The sequence below is a fragment of the Alligator sinensis genome, unplaced genomic scaffold, assembly GCF_000455745.1.
Source record: "Alligator sinensis unplaced genomic scaffold, ASM45574v1 scaffold927_1, whole genome shotgun sequence".
Classification (NCBI taxonomy): Eukaryota; Metazoa; Chordata; order Crocodylia; family Alligatoridae; genus Alligator; species Alligator sinensis.
This window is the reverse complement of record NW_005842155.1, coordinates 912,840-934,183: the sequence shown is the minus strand read 5'-3', so window position 1 is coordinate 934,183 and position 21,344 is coordinate 912,840. Positions and strand designations below refer to the sequence as shown.

At 43.7% G+C, this 21,344-nt stretch overlaps 1 protein-coding gene across 6 annotated transcripts in view; it reads left to right on the top strand.

Annotated features, from left to right (window-relative positions):
• LOC102378059 (nodal modulator 1) overlaps positions 1-21,344 on the top strand; it is a 40,690-nt gene that overhangs the window by 789 nt on the left and 18,557 nt on the right. Inside the window, exons 1-18 of one of the 6 annotated variants that reach the window (XM_006025593.3) lie at positions 7-47; positions 608-697; positions 2,650-2,695; positions 3,527-3,627; positions 3,738-3,844; positions 4,025-4,097; positions 4,572-4,724; positions 6,571-6,708; positions 8,225-8,314; positions 8,948-9,053; positions 9,521-9,671; positions 12,911-13,088; positions 13,869-14,010; positions 14,991-15,122; positions 16,306-16,442; positions 17,706-17,793; positions 18,631-18,694; positions 19,692-19,787. In XM_006025593.3, the coding sequence (XP_006025655.2) occupies positions 677-697; positions 2,650-2,695; positions 3,527-3,627; positions 3,738-3,844; positions 4,025-4,097; positions 4,572-4,724; positions 6,571-6,708; positions 8,225-8,314; positions 8,948-9,053; positions 9,521-9,671; positions 12,911-13,088; positions 13,869-14,010; positions 14,991-15,122; positions 16,306-16,442; positions 17,706-17,793; positions 18,631-18,694; positions 19,692-19,787 (1,823 nt within the window). In that variant the 5' untranslated portion in view covers positions 7-47; positions 608-676. Of the gene's footprint in view, positions 1-6; positions 48-173; positions 207-606; positions 698-2,649; positions 2,696-3,526; positions 3,628-3,737; positions 3,845-4,024; positions 4,098-4,571; positions 4,725-6,570; positions 6,709-8,224; positions 8,315-8,947; positions 9,054-9,520; positions 9,672-12,910; positions 13,089-13,868; positions 14,011-14,990; positions 15,123-16,305; positions 16,443-17,705; positions 17,794-18,630; positions 18,695-19,691; positions 19,788-21,344 lie in introns of those variants that run through there. The other 5 variants (XM_025206439.1, XM_025206437.1, XM_025206442.1 and 2 more) reach the window with 5 other exon arrangements.

Here is a 21,344-nt window from a genome sequence, read left to right as displayed (position 1 = left end):
GCGGCTTCGTCAAGTCCGACGTGGAGATCAACTACTCGCTCATCGAGGTGCGGCCGCGCGGTCCGTGCGCCCGCCCCGCCGGGAGAGGGGGGAGCCTGGGCTTGGATGGGCCCCGCTGAGTGTCAGGGAGAACAGGGCTCCCAGCCTGAGTCCAGCCAAAAGCTCCCAGGTGACGGGCAAGAGGCCTGATGGATGGAGGTCATTGGGTAATTTGCTGATTTAAAGTGAATGCATCAAACGAGCACTGAGACATTTCAAGCCAACGCCGGTGTAATTCCGGTTGAAGAGTTAGTTAGCCTTCCCGATCAGGGGTAGGGAGCGAGTGCTCGGTTGCAACCCCCCTACCCTTGATCTGCCCCTGACCCAACTAGAGGGTTTCTGTGCGGGGAGGGGCGGGGAGTCTTCCAGCCACTGCGCGTCCTTGGGATGCTTGGTTCCTGTGCTGTCTTGCAAACGTTGTCCTCACAAGCCCTGGCTCGGTTCCCCTGCTCTCCACTCATCCCTGCGCCGTGCACGTCCAGATCTGCTGAGAGCGCGGCCTGTTTCAAACTCGGTCACCCGGGAGCAGTTAACGAGACGGCTTCTTCTCTTGTTTTCTGTCTCGTAGATTAAGTTATATACGAAGCACGGGACTCTGAAATACCAAACGGACTGTGCCCCCAACAATGGCTACTTCATGATTCCCCTGTACGACAAGGTAAGGAGTTGCGCGCTGTGGGAATGTCCGCAGGACGCTACCGTGATCAGTTGCTTACCATTTGGTCCAGTTTGCCAAGTGAAATCTGATTTGAACACAGCATATCAAAGAGGACAGGGTAATTGCACACACACGTACAGACTGGGGAGCAGCTCTGGCTAGGCTGCAATACTGCAGAGAAGGATCTGGGGCTTACAGCAGACCATAAGGTGAATATGAGCCCATGGTGTGCTCTTGTTACAGAAAAAGCCAAATCATCCTGGGTCGTATTAAGAGGATTGTCATTTGCAAACCAAGGGAAGTGATTCTTCCACGCAGTTCAGCACTGGTGAGGCCTCCCTTGGAGTACTGTGTTCAGCTCTTGACCCCAAACTGCCCGTGGCTTTTCTGCAGTGTGGGGTCAAAAGCTGAACACTGCTCCAAGGGAGGCCTCACCAGTGCTGAATTGTGTGGAAGAATCACTCCCCTTAGTTTGCAACTGTGCGCAGGACAACAGAAATGATTAGGGGCCTGGGCAGCAAGATTTAGGAGGAAAAGCTGAAAGAATTAGGGTTATTTAGTTCGGAAAAGAGAAGACCAAGGTGGAGGGACTTGCAAAGTCTTCACGTACATGAAGGGTGATTATAGAGAGAATGGAGATGGGTTTTTTGCTATGGCTGTAAGAGACAAGACTAGGAGCAATGGCCTCAAGCCGCAGCAGAGGAGATTTAGGTTGGAGATTAGGAGGAACTTTCTGACTATGAGGGTGGTCGAGCATTGGGACAGGTGACCTAGAGAAGCTGTGAAATCTCCATGCCTGGACATTTTCAAGAGCAGGATGGACAGACACTTGGCTGGGATGGTTAGGGATGATCCTGCCTTGATCAAGGGGCTGGATTAGATGACTTTGTAAGGTCCCTTCCAGCCCTACTTTCCTATGATCCTATGAGCAGCGTTCCCTCTAAGCTGTGTGGCATGTGCGGGTGTGCCTGGTAGCACATTGTGTGTGTGGCTGCGCGTGCCACACAGCTTAGAGGGAACTCTGCCTATGATCAGTGCATCATGATTTGCTTCAGATCTAAACGGAGTTTAATTTTTCTTAGTCCTGGTGTTTTATTCCTTGCAACCATGTATTATAATTTGATGTTACTTGACTTTTGTCGTATGAGTATTTATTTGTATCAGTAATCACGAGACTGAACTTTGTTTGGGTTGGTAGCATAGAAATACAACTCAAGAAAGTCCCTCTCCCAAAAAACTTAAAGGCTAAGTATGTGTAAATTGTAGTCATCTACTTAGGACATATAAAAGCATACTTGTTGTATAATAGTATATGTTACATCATAGCACAATGGAGAGGAATGTAAATAAAGGGACTACTTAAAAGAACAAATTCCAGACAATATTTTAAAAAGTTGTCTTAACTATTCAAAGTATGGTATGAACTATTCAAAGTATGATGGAGCATAAAGCCAATGTCTCAATGTTATGATGCTGATTTGTACTGGGAAGGCTGATTCTTAAATTGAAATTAAATGGGTATTAGCTTGAAATGTTCTTGTTTTGTTTGCTTTAAATTGGTTAACTACTGAATTACCAGACTGTCTCCATCTGGCCTCTTGCTCTGAGCCGTATCTGTAACCTGGAAGCTTTTTGCTTACCAATGCTTAATTCTTAGGTTTATGATGAGCTCTGTGTGGGTGGGATCTTAGCCCATGTGGGACGCCACAGATTTCCATGGGGCTGTCTTACAGCTCTTAAGGGTATGATCACTGATGAAGTAATCTCTATCAAGAGAAGCAGTGGACTTACTAAATTGAAGTACTCAGGCTCTCGGAGAATTTGGAGGAAACCTGCCCTGGCTTTTTAGTGTGTTCTTATCTAGCCAAGCCACTGTATCTTTGCCCATTTTTTTTGCTTTAAATTAGCAGATTCCATTTAAACCCAGGGATGTCTTTATTATCTTTTCCTAGGGGGATTTCATTCTTAAGATTGAACCTCCCCTAGGGTGGAGTTTTGGTAAGTACTCATTGTTCTTTGGTAAAACTGGTGCAGTACATGTGCTGCTCTTCCATTGCCTGCTGTGAAGAGGCTGTGCTTTGTGGCTGGGGTGGAGAGGAGAAGAGTGTCAGCTGAGTTTGGTATATTGACCAATATTGGTATGTTTTTTAATGTTGAAAACATGCTTTTTCCATGGCAAAGCCACAATGGCAGCCCAGCGTGACCAGACAGATTTGTGAGCTGTAGGTTGAAGAATGACCATAGAAGATGGCATTGATGTTCATTAGGTAAATTAATACATCCCATCTACCCCAAGATGGGAAATTGTGCCAAGCTATTTTACTTGTAGTTAGTTGAAAGGAATAGAAGGTGTTTGGCTGGGGAAGGAAAAAGCCCAACAGGCTTGATTTTAATGTCTGAGAGGTGAACGTTTCCAAGACACAAATAGCTGACAAAATGAGGTGCGTCATCCAGCCCTTCTCTAATCAGTACAATATTTTCTTACATTTTATGACTTTATTATTCAGTCATCTGTTTCTAAGAACCCTGTGTGAACTTAAATGGATACAACATTTCAGTACGTATAATGAATGAATAAAACTTAACATACCTAATATGAGATTCAGTTACCCATCCTTAAGAAGTTCTCCTTACCTATTTCACCGTGGGAGAATAACCTCTTCTTTCGTGGGCTTGTCATTTTTTTTTTTTAACCTGGCAAGTGTTGGAAAGCAGAATAGGCATCAGTTACTTACTTAGTAACTGCTTCAGTTATAGCTGAAGTATATTGTTACCAATATAATTATATCATTTAAATATACAGTGTATAAATGTAATTTTTTTTTCCAGAACCAACTAGTGTGGACATCCATGTGGATGGTATTAATGACATTTGCACAAAAGGAGGTGATATTAACTTTGTGTTTACTGGGTTTTCTGTGAATGGAAAGGTTAGGCTTCTTTTTATACTTTTTCTAGATATTCAGTATTAACATGAGAGATGTTTCCAAGGGGCATTATATTGCTCCTCTGCAAGTTACCTTTTTATTCATTTTGCCAGGTTCTTAGCAAAGGTCAAACATTAGGTCCTGCTGGTGTCCAGGTTGTACTGAGAAATGCTGGCAGTGATGTAAACATACAAGCTACTGTGACCCAAGCTGGAGGAAAGTGAGCATCTATTTGTTTTTAGTTTATTCAACATTAGTAGGTTAGAAAGGGAAATATAATGAGCCATTAGGGATTTTTGTGAATGATGACTTCATTTTGGGTTACACTTAAATATTTCATGGTTGGGAAAAATATTAAGAATGTTCCTGAAAAAAAATAATTTTGTTTCCTGTTTCACAGGTTTGCTTTCTTTAAAGTGCTGCCTGGAGAATATGAAATCTTTGCCTTTCATCCCACCTGGGTATTGAAAGAGGTTAGTGCTCATAAAGCAGAAGCAACTGGGAGGTGATTTTATTCCCCCTGTGTAATATTCATTCCCGTGTAATAGGAAGTGAGTATCACAGGACGTGAGTTAATGAATCAAGTTTAGATCAAGTGGAAGTTCCAAAAATCTTTGAAAGATATGGTAACAAGTTGCATGCCTGGAGTGTGTGTGTCCTTTTGCTAATCTCATGCATTCTGCCTTTTAATTGAGATAACACAGGTACTTCCTAGGGACTGCTGCCTATTCTTAAAGCCACTCGTAAAGCAACTACCTGCTGTTTTTCAGAGGCATCCTCTGTTTCCTTCTCTTTTGAATAATCTATGTACTCTCTCCTGCTGATGTTCATAAAGGAGTTATAATGTAGTTCGTTATACGGGTGATTGCGTGGTTGTCTTGTGCCTTGATGATTATGAATGGGGGCCTATTGTTCTGTTCTGAAACATGCCTACTTTTGTATTTCAGGCAAACACAATGGTGCGAGTGACCAATTCCAACGCCTATGCTGCTGCCCCTCTGATTGTGGCTGGCTACAATGTTTCAGGTTCTGTACGAAGTGATGGTGAACCCATGAAAGGAGTCATGTTCCTCCTCTTCTCCTCCTCAGTCACCAAAGAGGTAGTGATGGATCAGAGAGACTTCCTTAGTATCAGGGGTGTAAATGTAAAGGGTTTAACTGGGAGAACGAAGCAAAATCTTGCACTCAGTTCAGTGCTTATAAGGCAATGACTTGTGACCTCCTTAAGCAGTTGATTTCAAAGTGTCGGAGGCTTTTTTTGACAGCAAGGAGTAGAACACTATTGATTTGATGAATATCAGGAACTCAACAGAGTGTAGAGGGAGAGGGACACATGGACTTCTGTTATCTGCTTAGCAGACCCAACAGCTTCTATTGGCTCTAGTGGTCTGTAGATGAAAGAGTTAATGGGAGCTATTGATTCTTTCTAGCCTAAGAGTATCTTCCATTTCAGCTCTGTTCATCATCTCTGAAGAGGCTGACAACATTGACATGACTTATTTCTCAAGCAGAAAGAATGGTTGGGAAGGAGAAGGGAGTTTGAGTAGAATAGACTGTCTTGGCCTTGGGGGAAATGGGGTGCTCAGAAGTTCAGGGAGAAGAGCAGATTGGGACACTGAGGGCCCTTGCCATAGAGAAAATTGGGGTGCATAGAGCACATGATGGATGGGAAAGTGGCCCGTGAACCCAAGGATCTCCTGAAGCATCAGACACTGGTTTTTGTTGGATTCAGGGTATCATGGCTGGCAGACCAAGTCTTGCTAGATAAATCTTAACTTTTGCTCTAGCATAGATCTAGGACCACTAACCTTAATCTCAGAACCCTGGTGCACGGTATGGCAGGCCACACAAAGCCCAGAAAGAAGGAAACTCCTAGACAGGGATCTATAGGGATACACAAAGCCTTTGCCCTGAGGGAAATGGAGGCACTTGCAATACTTGGCATGATGAGGGGCTGGGGGTTGGAAAGAGTTCTTAGAATAGTAAAAAGTGGCACATGAGGAGCTTGTGGTAGAGAGGGGGTGCAGTGAGCTGGTCCTACTGAAGTTATTGAAATATGAGCATCATCTTACTTGTTTCATGTCAAGAGCCTGATTGTACAAACCCTTGTCTCTGTGCTTGACTTTCTAGAGAGCCCAGCAGAGTTCCTTTTGTGAGGAAAGGTCTGTCTGGGTATAAACGTTTTCAAAACTGAGACCTGGATTTACAATATGCATATAACTGAGCAGGGGCACTTGATTGTCAGTTGCAAGAAATGAGATGTTTTGTCAGATCTTAGTTTCAATAGAGCTTCAAAGGGTGAAGATTAAACCCCTATATTCTCAAAGGTCACATTTTTCCAATTACCTTCCCTCTGTGCATGGAGCCCAGGTGTCAGCCCAAGGGATGACAATTCTTTATCAAGGTCCAAAAGACACGGGGGTTAGGGAGGAACTTTTGGCTAATGCCATATAGCTGGGCATGCAGATGAGAGCTTTTATCTCTAACCCTGACTTCGGTTTGGGTTAAGTCTCAGTAGTTAAGTCTTACTTCTGTTGTAGCATGACTCTAGGAACACTAACCTTAAGTTCTTATTTTAAGTGCTTTTTTGATCTTTAAAAATTGCCAATATCCAATGGCTGCCACACACTATTGGTTTATGAACATATAACCATTTGGGAGTCTCTGCTCTGGCTTAAAGTAACCCAGTATGGAGTGTAACAGGTAATTACTGTGGAGGTGGCTAGTGCAACATTTGGATATCAGGGAAGCAATCAAGTTCAGTTTTCAGAATCTTGCTCCTTTAAACTTGCTTCCATGTAATTATTTTTCCTGGGATTTACATGTATAACATGAGTCTCAATTCCAAACTCTCTCTTAACTCGCGGGAATTAGAAGGGGAAAAATTTCATCTTAGAGGAGAATGCTTAACATGAGAGAGAAGTAACACTGCTTCTCTCTGAATAGGATATTATGGGCTGCAACATTTCTCCAGTCGATGGGTTCCAAGTGAGAGATGAGTCTCTCTCCTACCTGTGCAATGTTATATCAAAGGAGGATGGATCTTTCACATTCCTCTCTTTACCAAGTGGAAAATACACTGTGGTAGGTAATTGCAAGGTTCATTGCTTGCTTGCACGTGGATTGCCTTCGAGTGTTTTGTTGTTCACATTCACAGTTGTATTGCTAAAGCAGTAATAGTGGTAGGTGTCTGCCCTGGATGGACTGGCTGGAAAAGAACTATGCCCAGTAAAATGTATGACGCTGAGGTAAGTGGGTGAGGTAGAACTGTGCGGGGAGGTTTCTGAGTCGCTGTTTATTAGCAAATAAGTGCCTAGCCAAATAGCTCAGCCAATCCTAGAACCCCACCTGAAGTTTGTTTTAGACTAGAAAGCTGCAGGTAGCTGTTCATGGGTTGTGCCTTCAAGATCTTTCCTTGCTGTATCCCTCTTTTTTGTTCACTTACAGCATTAAGTAAACATTTACATTCAGCCTGGGAGGGAAAGACTTATTTTTTTAACCCATCTAATTAGATCTCCTGCTAGGGCTTGGAATACATTAGAGCAGGGCTGTCCTGCTTCCAGGCACCTGGGAGCCACATGCCACATAGGCCATGTACCCAAGGGCCACAGCCATGTGGGTGACTTGCCTCCCCAGCTGACTCCTTAAGTGAGCTGCCCAGTGCCACCTCACAGTGGGGCAGCCCAGTGTCCCCTTTTTCCTTCCCCCTCTGCTGTGTGCAATCTCTCAGCTGCAGGTGCACCAGTGGGCAGTCCCCTCTCCTCGGACCCCCCTCCATCACAGGCAGCCTGGATCCCCCTCAACCCACTGCATGCGGCCAGAAAGGGTGGAGGGGTGTAGATCTTCCCTGTGTGTGTGGCATGCACAACTAGGAGAGTGAAGGAGCCAGGCTGTAGTGGAAACGGCCTGACTTCTTATGGCTGTTCATATGGCACCTACTCCCCTCCTGGGCCACATGTACCGCCCACCTGGAGTGCTTGTCGGCTCTCTTCTTTGATATGCACAGAGCTCATACAGTTCAGCCTGCTCCTTGCTGCTGTGGCAGGAGCAAATGAGGCAGAATGGAGGTCAGGAGGGAGAGTAGCTAACCCTTTGGGGGCCACGTGAGGCCTGTGGGTTGCCTCGTGGACAGCCCTGCACCAGAGTATTGCAGCTCTGTAATGCCTGGAAGCACTCGTGCATGCTTGCCTACAATATGTTGCAGTGGTGCGCAGGCACCCATGGTGTTGTTGGGTTACTGTTCAGCAACAGCATTGGTGTAAGGGAAATACATTTAGTCCTCCCAGTGCAATCCACAGCATTCCTGTGTGTTGATTAGTGAGGACTTGGGCAAATCATATCCCAAATATTAAGCCCATTTCACAGATGGGTAAAACAAGATGAAATAGGTTGAGTGATTCACTACTGCCATTCTTCCTTCCCTCTGAGTTATGTTTTCCAGCAAGCTTCTGACCCCTTGGAAATCCTTTGCTTTAGAAACAAAACAGGTAGCAGCTCTGGGAATGTTGTGCAGCATAGGTTTGTCAAGGTTCAAGGTGAAACACAACACTTTGGTTATACACCAGCTACTTGGGAGTCAAAGAAATGTCTCTTCTTCCAGATACCATTTTACAGGGGGGAGAGAATTACCTTTGATGTTGCTCCATCTAGACTGGACTTTGCTGTAGAGCATGACAGTTTACAAATTGAGGTAAGGAGTCACTGCAGGAATTTAAAGACAAATTTGCCTTTGAATATATTCCTGTGAACATAGAATTGATTGTACTGGAAGGTGGGCTTGAGAGGCAAAGCTTTTCTTCATAATGAGGTCTAAGCTAATTCATAACCCCTGCTCAAGTAAATTCCTCATTATGGGGAGTTTTGGGCATTGTGCTGCTATGACAGTGGTGTGATGTTTTGATATGTTAGGTAACCTTTACTAGAGAAAGGACAAATAAGGGAAACAGCCTGCAGCTGTTTGGCTTTTTCTGGACTTGTAAATGGACAATGACCTTCTCAGATATGTAGATTTGTCCGGGAGCTGTCTTTATGCTTTGTAGAACCTTGAGTAAAATGGGGTCATGGTCCCAGACTGAAGGTGTTTTGTGTTGAGATAATCAAATTAATTGAAAGCTTCCCTGGCTCCTGTAGCTACTGAGACAGACTGCCTCAATTTTTACCTGAAATTACCAAGCCAAGGGTGTTGGATGTAAAAAGATTAATGGAAATTTCCTTTATAAATTTTCATAAAAAGTATTTCTTGCTGCATGCCACACCACTATTGTGCAGCCCAGTGATTTCACAAGTTGGATACTAATGATCTGTTTCCTCCCACCAACCACAGCCTGTTTTCCACGTAATGGGCTTCTCTGTCACAGGCAGAGTGTTGAATGGCCCTGAAGGAGAAGGAGTTGCTGACGCTACAGTAACCCTTAACAATCAAATTAAAGGTAAGCAGTAATTTTTTATTTTCTATGTTTTTGGTTCTTGGTGTTGTGGGAAAGTTTAAAAGCAAGACTGAAGTGTAGAAATAGGGATTGAACCTGAACTAATGGCTCATGGGAATAAGCTGCTTTTGCTGGGGTTTATTTGGCAAATTCAAGAGGCTTTCAGTCACTGGATTAAATTTCCATTTCCAGTCTGTCTAGATGAGAACAAAAGAGCTGAAGTGTTCCATTGTTTTGCTTTATGAAGCTTTGTCATAATTTCTTTCAGAAACTTACTAAACCAAGGATGGTGCTGTAAGACACAGAACCAAAAGTTACTCTGGAAAGAAACCATTAGTGGTGTCCTGCTACGCAATGTTAGTCAAAAGTAGCCTGGAACTTTGGGTGGTTTCTGAAATTTCATTGACCTTAGCAGTGATATTTGCTTAACACACTCTTGTTTTCCTCACTATCCTCTCTGTTTGTTGTAGTAAAAACAAAGGCTGATGGCTCTTTCCGCCTTGAGAACATAACGACAGGCACATACACCATTCACGCCCAGAAGGAGCACCTCTTCTTCGACACCATTACAGTGAAAATTGCACCAAACACCCCTCAGCTAGCAGACATTATAGCAGCCGGGTAAGTGCCCTTTTACGAGGAGAAGGGGAACTGTTTCAAAGTATTAATGGGCAGGTTTAGATTTCCAGAGTTATAAGTGCATGTTATCTGTAGCATGAGAAACAGGGATTCTCAACAATTCTGTACTTAGACTTCCACACTTGGGTGCCAGGAATTAAATGTCACTTGAGGAATTCAAGGAAGATAGGACAACATGTAGTGATAGGGTTTACTTATCCAACTGAGTTCTCCCAATATTTTGCCTGAGAATAGTGTTTTAACATAGGCCCTTTTTAGTGTTTTAACATAGGCAGGTAGAGAATCTCTAGACTCTAGAGCACACAAGTGGTAAATGACGTGGCTCTGGTTACACAAGAGCTCAGAAAAGAGCAGAGCCATCCAGTAGGTAGTCCTATACTTCATACGTGACCATTAGACCTGTGCAAAGTGGCAAGTATTCAGTTTGGATTCGGACGATTCAGAGGGACAGTGATTCGATTCAGCGATTCGAATCACTGTCCCGATTCGGATCTGAAGATTCGGGGGCAATTTGAAGATTTGTCCATAGACTAAACAGGCAGCAGTCCTCGAGGACTCTAGACACAGCTGCCTCCAGCTGGTAAGTCTGCTGTGGTGGCCGGAGGGGGGAGGGGGAAGGGGCATGTGGGGGACAGATCAATGCCCCCACAGCGAGGGAAGGTTTGGGGCTGGGGCTGGGGCCGGGACAAGCTGCCCAGCTGGGTCATGGGGGGCGGGGCGCAGGACTCGGGGAGGGAAGCTCCCACCACCTCTCGCCACCAGTCCAGGAAGGCATGGGAGCGGGCATGTGCCCTGGATCTGCATGGGGCAGGCTGGGCCAGGCTGTGCTCTGGATGGGCGGTGAAAAGCTCTGGGAGTGGAGGCTGTGCCCTCCCACCACTCGCTCAGCCTCCCTGTGCCTCCCAGATAAGCTGTGGCTTTGCCCCAGCTGGGCAAGCAGCGGCTGGGCGTGGGGGCGGGCGCGTGCACCTGGATTGGAGCAGGGCCAGTGGCAGGGGCTGTGGGGAATTCTAGGGTAGCTGCAGCCCTCCCATAGCTCCCATTCCACTGCACTCTATGGGGAGGGCGGAACTAGGGCTGCGCTCTGGACTGCGGGTGGACCTAGCCACCCAAAGTGCAGCCCTGCGTCCACCCGCACCGCAGAGCACGGCCCGGCGGTGGGCGGCTGGGGCTAGCCTCCCAGAGCGCAGCCTGGCCCAGCACACCCCACACAGATCCAGGGGCACACGCCCGCTTCCATGCCCTCTTGGACTGGTGGTGCGTGGCGGCACGCAGTGGTGGGAGCCCTCCTCCCCAAGTCCTGCACCTCCCCACCCTAGCTGGGCAGCTTGTCCCAACCCCTGCCCCAATCTCTGCCTCGCTATGGGGGCATTGATCTTCACTCGCCCCCCCACAACGGACTTACCAGCTGGAGGCAGCTGTGTCCAGCGCAGTTGAGGACTTCTGCCTGTTTAGTCTATGGCTGAATATCCGAATTGGTGCTGAATCTTTTTCAAATCAATTCAGAACTTTTAATTGGTCTCCTGATTCAATTCAGATTCGGAGGTTCAGCCACTGAATCAGGTCGAATCTTCTCCCAGTCGAATTGGCTACTGAAGCTTTGCACAGCCCTAGTGACCATCCATCATTTCCATGGTGGTTCAATAGTCAATCATAAAAATACAGCACGGTGCAGAACTCCTGTGATGTGGTTTGTTTGGTTTTTTTTTACTTCTGCTCTACTCTCAAGGTCAGATTTGTTTACTAAAGCTCTAGACAGATGTAACAGTTATATCAATATCAGAGGATAGTGATATGATGCAGCTATTATGTCTGCATGATTCTGTAGTGATACAAGAAAACCCTTCCAAATTTAACTTAGCTTAATTCAGTGTCAAAGTTAGGGCAGTTGAGCTAATTTGTATCCTTACAGAATTGTGCACTTATAACAGGGCTATGCGAAGCTTCAGTCACTCTACCTGATTCGGTAGAGATTTGGCAACTGAATCTCCAAATCAGAATCAAATCAGGAGATCCTTTAATCTTTCCGAATCGAATTGGAACCCTCTGAATCGATTCAGAGAGATTCGATGATTCGGGTATAGACACAGCTTTAAATGTTTTTTCTACATACCTTTAGGTACCGGGGCAGCTTGCGAACGCTGAGATGCTGGGGCGGATGGAGTGTTCCACAGGAGCGGGGAGGGGGGGGTCCCCATTGTACTCGGCGGTGGTGACTGGTGCATCCTGGGTCTGGGTGGGCAGCTGGGCCCAGAAGGGTCTGCCGCCAAGCTCACAGCGGGGGGGGACACCCTGTGCTTCCATGGGATGCTCTGTCTGCCCCACCACCTCAGCGTTCACGAGCCATGGCTGGTATCTCGAGGTATGTAGAAAAAACATTTAAAGCTGTGTCTGTGGTTGAATCGCTGATTCTCCAAATCAGCATCGAATCTTCAGATTCGGATTCGGCCGAATCAAATTGGGACAGTGATCCGAATCAACGAATCAAATCGGTCCCCGAATCGGTCCCCTGAATCAGGCCGAATCCGACTCAAATACGGCCTACTTTGCACACCCCTACTAAGTTACAGGAGAACTGCTGATGGGCTCCAGAGCAGCTCTCCCTTTTCTTTAATGCAGTTAAAATGATACCTTTGTCCACACTCCAAGAAGCTTTTGTTCAGAGCACTTTGCCTGATGTATTGATATCCATGTTGGAAATATGGGCGTAAAAATTCTCACAGTAAGAGGCACAGTATAAGCTGAGCAAGATAAAGACAAGAGATGCTCTCCCCAAGAGCTTATCCTTACAAGGTTGTGGTTGTTTTCTGTAGAAGACCAGATTACTTCAAACCTTGCCTGGCAAACCTTCTTTTACTCGTCAAGCAAGAAGCAGTATTGTGTAGGAGAACAGGAGCAGAGGACTTGCCAGCTGAACCAAAATTAGACTGGATTTGTGTATCTGTAGATAAGTGTTTTTTCAGAAAACAGCAATGTCTGGCTGTTAAGAGGCCAGTGAGGAGGAGGGAAGGAAATGGATTACTCTGCAACTTGTGTTAATGCTACTAGATTTGTTTGTGATTATCTTTGTGGTTTTTTTGAATAACAGCACTGAGAGAGACTTCCCTCAGTATGTTACGATTTCAACGTTAGTGAGTTTTAACTGGATTTAGATGCAAGTATCTTCCAGGTGCTTTGTCAAATTTACATGCCTGGACTCACTGGGAATGATTGTTTTGCAGATTCAATGTGTGTGGTCAGATTTCTGTAACTCGCTTTCCTGACACAATCAAACAGATCAATAAATACAAGGTTACCATGATATCTCAAGAGACGGACAAAGCGTCATTAGTTACAACAGAGACTGACCCTCATGGAGCATTTTGTTTTAAGGCAAAATCGGGTACATACAATATCCAGGTGAGAGGACAGTTCAGTTTCTTCTCTTCCAGTAAATTTCCTAAAGACACTCTAAAGCTATGTCACTTTTAAAGACACTAAAATATTCTATAATGTGATCTTTTCTCATTTTCCCCATTCCCTTTCATTCCTTTACACGAAACAAACAATGACTTATTTTCCTGTCTAATGAAGCTGACATTGAAGTGCTCCTTCCTGTTAGCCAAAAAGGAGGCGATCAGGGTTTATAGGGTAAATGCTTTAATCTGAGTCTCTGTTGTTTTGGAACCTTCCCTGCCATTGTGTCTTGCCTTGTTAAGTTGCCGTATGAATAAAACTTGACATAGAGCTGACTGCAGCCTGGGTTACAAGAGGAAGCAAAGCCTGGTGTTCGCTGCTTTTTCTCATAGCCATGTCCCTGTGGAAGAGGGGCCATGCTGGGAGAAGACCAGGAAATGTACTGTAATGAAGTCTCCTGCCACATTCCTAGGTACAGACTACTCAGGCCCTCAGAACTGATGCTTCCCAAAGTGTTGCCCTATCAGTTACCAACTCTGGGGTTGCTGGGTCATTAACATTGGACTGGAGAAGAAGCAGGGATTCTGGGTGCACACCATGTGAATGAAGGGAGTTATGTTTTTGGCAGGACAGATAACTGTGAAAATGCAAATGCGTTAAGGAGAGAGATGTGTTTTAGTGATGATTGATTGTAAAACCTGGTAAATGAATTGTGTTCAGTAATTGCTGTACCCAGATTACTGCAGTTAAATGAAAGCCTTTGGTGATGTGATATACCCACAGGTAATTGTTCCAGAGACTGAAGCCAGGGCAGGACTGGCTTTGAAACCCAAAACATTTGCAGTTACCGTTGCAGACAGGCCAGTGATGGATGTGACATTTTCTCAGTTTCTGGCATCAGTTTCAGGCAAAGTCTCTTGTCTGGGTAAGAAAACAGAGAAGTTAAATTGTCTGTGTCTGTTCAGTGTAGACTCTTGGCACCTGATCAGGACATGCATTTTTGAGATCACAGCTTGCTACCTGTCTGCACAGGGCTCAACCAAGTAAATAAGTTCTTATTGTGTACTTGTACTTCCCCACTCTGAAGGCCTTGCAGTTTAATAAGACACTTCTTTGTTGAGGGTTGTGTGTCTTATAGCAAGCACTATGTATATTATTGTTTGCTAGATCAGGATTTTAGGATGCAACCTTTTCAGAGCAAAGGCTGTCTTTATCTGTGTGCAAGACAGCACTGATCATGTTGCCAACAGTTAACTAAAATGCTCCAATCACCTGCTTTAGCTCCGTCAACAGGTGGTTACCTCTTTAATGGGATTATTTGTTATTGTCTGGTTCTGGGTTATTACCTTGAATGTGGAAAACACCAGAACAAAAAGCTCTGTTAATAAATTACACATGCTTAAGTGTTTGTAATGTAGGTGCAGAAGCCGTTAGTAGGGAGGTGGGAGTGCACTTGGTATATCCCTTTTCCTGCCAGTGGGGTCTGAAGTTTCCATCCTTCCTAAATTCCTGCTAGCTTCACCAGAGGATGAGTGAGGTCAGAAATCCTAGGTAGTCATGCTTTTAAATTATTCCCTGTGAGTCTTCCACAGAGCTGAGCCTTCTGGCTTGCTAGCATTTCCCAAGTCTGGCAGTCTGCAAAGAAGATGTGCTCAGGAATCTAATTTGGGCTTCTCCGTTTGTCAGCTGCTAGAAGATGCCAGGGTGTCTGTTGGCTAATGAGCTAAAACTGCTAAAAAATATAGCAAAGCTCTGGTAAACAGATACTTAACAAATAACCCCTTTAAATGATTGACATCCTCTTATTCTAGGGCACAGGGAGCATGACAGGCAGTTTTGCTGAGGCTCTCCTTGTAGGGCAGGAGCCCACTGTAATTCCATTGTCTTTCCTATGTGTTCTCACAGATGCTTGTGGTGATCTGATGATGACTCTGCAGTCAGTGAGCCGCCAAGGAGAGAAGCGCAGCCTTCAGCTCTCTGGAAAGACGGACTCGGTGGTCTTTACTTTTGAAAATGTGCTACCTGGCAAATACAAAAGTAGGCATCATAGAAGCTTTGCACTGAACTTGTGACATTCAAGAGTAGCTGAAAAAATTACATATGTCCTTTGTACTCAGCCATGAAATCAGTCTGTGATCAAAAGCCCTGTAGACTTCAGGGGTTACATATGCAGGTCCAGTTAACCATAATCGTATTGTACAGTGAAACTGCCCTGACTTAAATGGAACTATATCAAAATGGGTAAAGGAACAGACCCTGATTCAGGTTCTCAACCTTTTTTAGACTCAAGGCACACTCAGAAAATGCTGGTGCTTAGTTTTCACTTGTTTTCTGACTAAGGAAAAATTATAGAGCAATTTTCTGTTGCAGAGATCTCAAAATGCCCACAACAGGTCAGAATGTTTTTGACCCTGTGCATTCCTCTTTGAAACCCTGAGTTTTTTGTGAATCATATTTGCACACCTAACAGGGCTAACACTGCATGGCACCCTTGAAAGGATTTTAAGGAATCTATGGCACCCTGGTTGAGAATGTTCATCCTAATTCCCTCTCCTGCCATTGCACCAATTCCTGTCCTAATAGATTGGCTCCTTTTATGAGAGTTAAGGCGCTTTGGAACTTCTTGTTCTCAAAGAGTGTGGACACAAGTGCTTTGGAGCCCTTTCAAAAGGGAAGCAGCTGGTACAATTGTTGTGTGTGAACACATTGAGAAAGATTCAAATGTAGCAGACCCAATCCAGCTCAACACTCCTTCATCCAGGTTACAGTTAGAGTGGATTTCCTGTATTTGAACCGTACTCGGCTTGTTCACACACAGCAATTGGAACATACTAGCTGCTGCCCGTTTGAAAGGTTTTCCTTTTGAAATTGCTCCAAGTGTTCATGTGTCCGTACACAAGAAAGTGGGAAAAGGGGGCACACAGATTGCCTTTTTAACCCAGGTGTCCCACCTGGCAGTGACCCTTAAGTCATGATCCTTCTAGGTATCTTTGGCACAGTTGGTCATGAAGAGGTCAACCTGCAGGAACAGCTAGGAGAAAGTGTATATGGACTTGCAGTGATGTTGCACTGCTGCATGACCAGACTTGTCATATCTGTTTTTTCATGGTTAAATTTGCGTAACTGGAGTGGGAAGGGTTTATGGGAACAGCCAGTTTTATGAAACTTCAGTGCAGCAAGGATATTGCTTGTTCAACACTTTGTGGTGCTTGTTTTTTAGTAAGTATTGTACATGAAGACTGGTGCTGGAAGAATAAATCTTTGGAACTGGAAGTTATGGAGGAAGATGTCTCTGGGATAGAATTCAGGCAGACTGGGTATATGCTGCGGTGCTCTCTTTCCCATGCAATTACACTGGTATGTATGTAACACAATCCCTTTTTTCTTATAGGCACATACATGCAGATGACGTTTGCACAGTTTGGAACCTCTTTGGTTGTTCCTTAGTGCGGGGAGAACTTTCAGACACATTTGGGAAGCAAAAGGAAATTATGAGTAGCCCCAAAAAGGTTAAGAAAACACATTCTTTTGCATGCACTGTGATGAGTAAAAATAGAATATAGAATGTCTTTGGGTGACAGCTTGAAAAGGATGTTTACTGCACAAAAGGTGTGAGAGCTATCTTTTGAAGGTTTTTCTTTGGTATTGTAGCATCCAAGCACCTTTCAAGTCTTGACTTAATTTCCCTGGTAGCTGTGTAAAGCACAGAATTACTGTTTTCCTAGTTTTATATATGAGCTAAGGCACAGAAAGAGTGAGGGACTCTCCTGTGCTCATGCCACAAAAAGCTTTTGGCAGAACCAAGAGAAGTATGTTTTGATGGCCAGTCTTTATCCTTACCCACCAAGCCATCCTTCTCTGTTTGTGAACAGGAAATTTTCAGCTATGTCTGCACTCCAGTCAGAAGCATGACTGTAGATCATGTACATGTGCTTTAGCTAACTTTAAGCTAGCTAGTTTGAACACCCCAGAACTTACTGTGGTTTGCAAAACTTGTCCAATTATTTATAGACTAGTGGTTAGGGCACTTTCCTGAAAGAGGAAAACCTGGATTCAAAAGCCTGCTCTGAATCAGGCAGAATGTGGATTTGAACTGGGGTCTCCCACCTCTGTGGATGGTGCCTTAGACACAAAGAGTATTTATACACATACTTTTTTGTCTTATGACGCACCAGAGATCCGCCGCTTCGGAGGAGGCTTGATTAATCGAGTCCGCTCCTCGCGTGAGCTGGTGTGCTGCGTGCAGTTGTATAGGTGGCAAAATGTGTGTCAACGCGCAGAAAATGGCAGTGGTATGTTTTTGAACTAAAGCACCTTCCATGTGTGTTAGTTCAAAAGTGCAGCACTGCCATTTTCTCAGCACTCATGTGCATTTCGCTGTTTATACAACTGCAAACATTGCAGCGCTGGGTGCTTTTATGTGTAAAAATGCCCAAAGGTGTTGAGGCATAAAGATGTTTGAGACTGGCCTCACAGGGTTTATAAAGGGCCTAGAAGTCTTTGGTTGGAACTTGCTGTGAAAGTATAGAAAATTAATTAGAACTTCCCGAATAAATACTTTTTACCTTTGGTTGGATGGATACTTGCCAATAATATATTGTGTTTGGGTCTGTTGTTCAGGAATTTTATCAGGATGGAAATGGACCGGAGAATGTTGGTGTTTATAACTTATCCAAAGGTGTTAACAGATTCTGTCTTTCAAAGCCAGGTAACTTCTTTCAAAATGTTTATTTTAAACAAAGTATTGCAGTTTCTAAAATTTGAGGACTGATTACTGTAGGATATTGGTAAACTTCTGAAGTTCGGCATTCTATACGACAAGTTAACAGAAATATTTTGTTCATAACCAAAGTGAATGTAGAAAAACAACCCTCTTCCATTTGAACTGGAACAAAGGGGCTCTGATCCACTCTCCACATGCTAACATATACTTTGATCATACCTAGATACTTCCAAATAATATCTCATTTGCAGATACTGGAAGTTTCATTACCATCTGGGCCTCATTCTGGGTACCTTTGAAACAGAAAGCACCAGCAGCTTGTCAGAGCCAAGAGAAAGGGTTTTCAAAAATTTGTTGTTTTTTTAATTTCTACATGTCCCAGATCTCCTGTGTGTAGGATGTGGAGTATGAATATTCAAGCTCAATTCTGCTTCAGTTTTGATCTCGGTTTACCTTAAGTCACATGTACTATATCTGTTACAGTGATTCTGTAACTGTTTAGAGATCTAGTCACTTCAACAGGTTGTCACTAATTTTGTCTAGTGGTGTCCACATGACTTATTGTTATCACAATAGTATGAGATTTCCCACTTGCCCATCTGTCTTAATGTTTTGCATTAGTATATTTTTGAGAAAATCTGGGCAAGTACCTGTAGTAATTTGTTGCAGAACTGAGCTGAAATAATTTTCAAGTGTCTGATTTCAGGGCTATAGTAATAAATAAAGCACTGTGATTAATTTCTATATATAAATGATACTGTTGTAAGCTGGGCTTTCTGTCTTTAGAATTCATTACTTCTTTCTTTAACTTAACTTCTTCAGGTGTTTATGAAGTGACCCCACGTTCCTGTCATCGATTTGAGCATGAATACTACACTTATGATACGTAAGCAAAAACAACACGCAAAGCATTTGATCTTGTAACTGCCATAATAGATGCTTTCTTCAGATGAGACTGGGTTTTTTTTAACTATTTGATGAAGTGAGCTTTAGCTTACAAAAGCTTGTGCTATATATAATATATATATATAGCATAATGTGTGTGTGTGTATATACATACACATGCGCGTGCGCGCGTCTGGTGCAAACTTGACTTCAGACCAATGCAGCTAACTTTTATTTAAACCCATCAGGAACGACATGTTGGCTATGATACATTTTAACCAGTAGGGGGAGTCCTTATCACAACAATGTGGAAAGGATCTGCTTTTGCCTTAGCTGCCTCTGTCAAAACAAATAAACAATTAAATTATGTTTAATCCTAGAGTTCAAAAACGTTTTACCATTTTAAATTGATCTTTTTGATACTCTTATTTCTCCTTATATTTAATTTTTCTTTGTAACAAAAACCAAAATGATTTCAACATAGAGCACTGATCATTTGATATCATGTTTGAGAAGAGCAGTTGCATTCTGTAACTAGGTGTAGTATTGTGACTACATTCCAGCTGTGGTAATTACCTTCTGCTTATACCTGATACTTTAGCTGAATAAGATATTTGCCCTAAACAGCTGTTGTGCGGTGCTCAGATTCCTGAGTTGATTGTACTTCTTTGGTGGGTGGAGTAGTTCATTATCGGTTTATTCCTGTAGTACCCAGGGCCAAGCCTCTATTAAACAGAAACCTAACGGGAGATTGTGCTTGGTTCAGAGAATAACTAGTCAAACTAGACAAGCCAGGTGCTGGGAAGGAGAGTGGAGGTACAGACACAGGAAGTGACTTGTCAGTTTGCTCTATGACCTTGGTTACACCACCTCCATAACTAGTATGTCATAGTTTTAAGGTAAATCGGATAGTCAGGGGAAAACTCACTAAATGAGGTTTCTTTTTTTTCTTCTTAAGAAGGAAATATGTAGTTCCTTTCTTTTCTTTTGACTTACAGGTCCTCTCCCAGTATCCTGACCCTGACTGCAATTCGGCACCATGTCCTTGGGACAATAACAACAGATAAACTGATGGATGTGACTGTTACCATTAAGTAAGAACAAAGAAATGTTGTAGCTGTTAAAAAGGATATCTTATTCATAAAGTTTTATTTGAGTTTGTAATATTGAAGCCAACACAGCTGTGGCACAAGTGCTCCTGGTTTTTAGCCCCAGCAGTTTTGAGTCACAGGCTGTTCTATGTCCTTAGGATTTTGCGTGGATGGATAAGTGGTCCGTGACTGTTATTTTATGCATTATCTCTCTATCTCTATTCAGCTGTTCCATATATATTTGTGAGAAGGTTACAAAAAAACACAGTTATGATGTTCCAAGAGATGACTGTTAGTGAACTGGGTTTTAATTTCTCTAGAATTCATCTGACCTTTTTTAGTCTGTTTTGGATACCTTTGTTTTGGGATCTGTTTTTTCTCTTAACACTTCAAGAAGAGAGACCTGTTTTCTGCTTTAGACCATTGTTATTGGCATGAAGAAGCTATAAAAAGGAAACCATGTAGAATGATTACACACTAATGTGCCAGGTTATATTAGCTGAAAATGCAGGTTGCAGGGGGATTTGTGAACAGTTTTAATTGGTTGAGGTGTCAAGTGAGGCTGGGAGATGCTGACTTGATGAGAGCTTTACTAAAGCTTTGCTGATGCTCATGTGTTCTAACTAGCTTTCTCAGACTTTCATAAAATATTATAAACCTCTTAGCAAAGTAAAAATCCCTGAAGGAAATTCAACCTCTAGCCTAATGAACCTGCAGCAACTGGTAATATGGAAAAGTAACACAGAGATAGTAAAGAACTGACAGCTTTTCTCCTCAGTGCGGTTTAGCAGCTAGAACTGGAGGCCCAATACCAGGCAGTGCTCTGTTGGCAACTGGTGGTCAACAGACTGTGTTTAGCCTACGTTTTGTTTTTTGGCTATTTTGTGAAAAGAAAGGAGACATCCTGGGCACCTCAAATGGGATTAAGTTCTTAGGGTAAAAAATGTGTGTATATATAAGACTAGCCATTTGATGAGAATATGATTAGAAAATGTACAAGAAAGTACATGATAGCATGTCATGGGATTCGCCTGTAGACTGGAATTAATCAGTTTACTTCCTGATAAAATTGATGGCACAGCCCTCTGTGTGTGGGGGTCAAAACTAGTGTGAGAGCAGGGTATGTGACCTCTGCCTCCCCCCTCTCCCCCTCGAATGGCCTAGTGTAGGAAGATTCATTGCACTCCTTGGTATAGCTATTGGGGGGAAAATGTGAAAACTTGGCATATTTCTCAGGATCAACTTTTCTGATGTGTAGATCAGGGCTGGCCCGTCCTATCCTGCAAAACCTGTGGCCGCAGGGGACCCCACAACCAAGGGGCCCCCAGCGTTGGGCCACTCGCCATATCCTCCCTCCCCTCCTGCTTCCGGCTTCTTTGGATCAGGGGGCCCTAAAACTATTTCTTGCAGGGGGGCCCTAAAAAATTGTGGGCCTGGTGTAGATGACCTGGCTATTAAAGAGAAACGAGATACAGTATAGAGAATGATCAGTGACCATAGATATAAACAAATAATAGTGCAGAGTGGAAGGAGGGCTTTAAGGTATGGCCATAGTGCAGG